Raw genomic sequence first — 2039 nt, 5'->3', positions numbered from 1 at the left:
AGAGAGAGAGAGAGAGAGAGAGAGAGAGAGAGAGAGAGAGAGAGAGAGAGAGAGAGAGAGAGAGAGAGAGAGAGAGAGAGAGAGAGAGAGAGAGAGAGAGAGAGAGAGAAGAGAGAGAGAGAGAGAGAGAGAGAGAGAGAGCTATTAGACATTTCATTAACTCAACTAATTTTATCGAATTTACCCCTCAAGTACACGTGTTTGGTAGGACTTCGACACATAATATATGATAACTGAGTGAAACACCTGCAAAATCTCTTTTGTAAATGTCTTATTTTTCTTTAAAGTTTGGAAATGTCTTGTTTGGAGTTGATGGATGAGATTGGGAAGAGTTCAAGGGTTTTTGGTGGTATCTTCCGACTGTTCACTCGCAACATGGAATTGGTGATGATGGATATGATGGTCGTGGACCCATATCTATCGTCATCATCCAGTCTCGACCGTACGATGAGTTTTGATCCGTGGTTGGTTTTTGCATCAGCATATCTTCAGGTCCACTTTTGTTGTAATAATATTCATTCACCACTTTGCTTTGAGCTTTTACTCCGATTCCCTATATTTTCCAGAATGGCAATCTAAAAATTAGCTTATAGCATAAAGTTAAAAACTAGGGCAAACGAAAGAACGTGTGTTATTAAATATACTAACAAGTTAACATTCCTCATTTCGACTTTCTATCTAAACGGTTTAATAGCAAAAAAATGTATGATATCATATTCTAAAGCTTTGAGTCAGTTTACAGTTAGCCGGTAATAAAAATTGTATATATATACGTTAGTTACAAACCAGAGTTGAGGCTAAGATTGTTTTTTTTTTGTGACAAAACTATATAAAAGCAACTAATTTGAAGCACCTCAGCATAAATAGTTAGCACCTATCAAATTTCCATGTCAGCTTAAGTTCCATGTCATATTTGTAATGCTTGAGGCTAAGATTGTTTGTTGTTTGTATCCATATTTGGATAAATGTTTATGACCAAAACCAGCCTTAATTATATGGATGTTGTTTGTATCCATATAATTAAGGCCGGTTTTGGTCATAAACATTTATCTAATATAACTTTATAAGAAAAATGTTTAACCTCAAAAAGTATACGATTGATATATATATTACATACCTGATGAGAAAGACAAACGGGAGAAGGCTGAGAGCAGCAAGCGAACGACATATGATCATACGGACGAGGGTGATTATGGTAGTAAGGATTGTTATGATCGATGATGTTATTAAGTGGTTGAGACATCATCGGTGGTTTGAGTTTGATTTGTTGGAGTTGTTGTTGGTGAAGTTGCTTATGGTTCTGAAACCAGTAAAACACGTTTTTGCCCTCAATACGTCCATAGAAGGCTAAGTGAGCTGTGATCTGTTGTATCTGCACCGCATTAGGAGTCCTTATACCGGTCCGGTACATTTCTTCCAGGATCATCAATTGCTCCGTTGTCGGACACCATCTTGTTGAAGCAACCGGACTCATGCTCCGTTTAACCAAATTTTGATATGTTTTTGAGTGTATTATGATATCTTCAAATATTGATGGTTTGTGCTTGGATGAGGTTATTTATACCCGAAAAGACTATATGGTTGGAGAGAAAATTAGAATTTTTTTTTTTTGTGAGTGCATTGGAAAGAGACGCAAGAGAGAAGAGTGCATTGGAAAGAGACTCAAGAGAGAAGAGTTAGACAGAAAATAAGCATAAAGAATGAACATTATTTTACTATATTGTTTTTATGTTATGGTGCACTTTTGTTTTTACTTAATTTTATTTTGTCGGGAGTTTTCACTTTCATATACAGTAGTATATTAATGATGTCAAAAAGAATGCGACAGAAGAAAACTAATACCGGCAAGATTTTACCTTATAATTGAATGGCACATAATTGCGAACTATCTATATAGAAGTCTTTTGTAAATTAAACATAGAAGAAACGTTAAATACAGAGAATTAGCAGACTCATTTACAAGATCAAAGTAATAAATGGAATCTCCTATAAAATTAGACATCTTTGGAAGTCAGGAGACAATGCGTTTATTGTCCCTG

The 2039-nt window shown here is 35.3% G+C and overlaps 1 protein-coding gene across 1 annotated transcript; it reads right to left on the bottom strand.

Moving 5' to 3' along the window:
• Window positions 1-192: 192 nt before the first annotated feature.
• Window positions 193-1527, bottom strand: LOC108837685 (WUSCHEL-related homeobox 3-like). The gene is made up of 2 exons (XM_018610710.2): window positions 1118-1527; window positions 193-553 (listed from the first exon to the last, which is right to left on the bottom strand). The coding sequence occupies exons 1-2, from the start codon at window positions 1472-1474 to the stop codon at window positions 365-367; spliced, it is 546 nt and encodes a 181-aa protein (XP_018466212.2). The 5' UTR covers window positions 1475-1527; the 3' UTR covers window positions 193-364.
• Between the last annotated feature and the right edge of the window lie 512 nt (window positions 1528-2039).

Source organism: Raphanus sativus, chromosome 3 (genome assembly GCF_000801105.2).
Source record: "Raphanus sativus cultivar WK10039 chromosome 3, ASM80110v3, whole genome shotgun sequence".
Classification (NCBI taxonomy): domain Eukaryota; kingdom Viridiplantae; phylum Streptophyta; class Magnoliopsida; order Brassicales; family Brassicaceae; genus Raphanus; species Raphanus sativus.
This window is presented reverse-complemented; position numbering and strand designations above follow the sequence as displayed.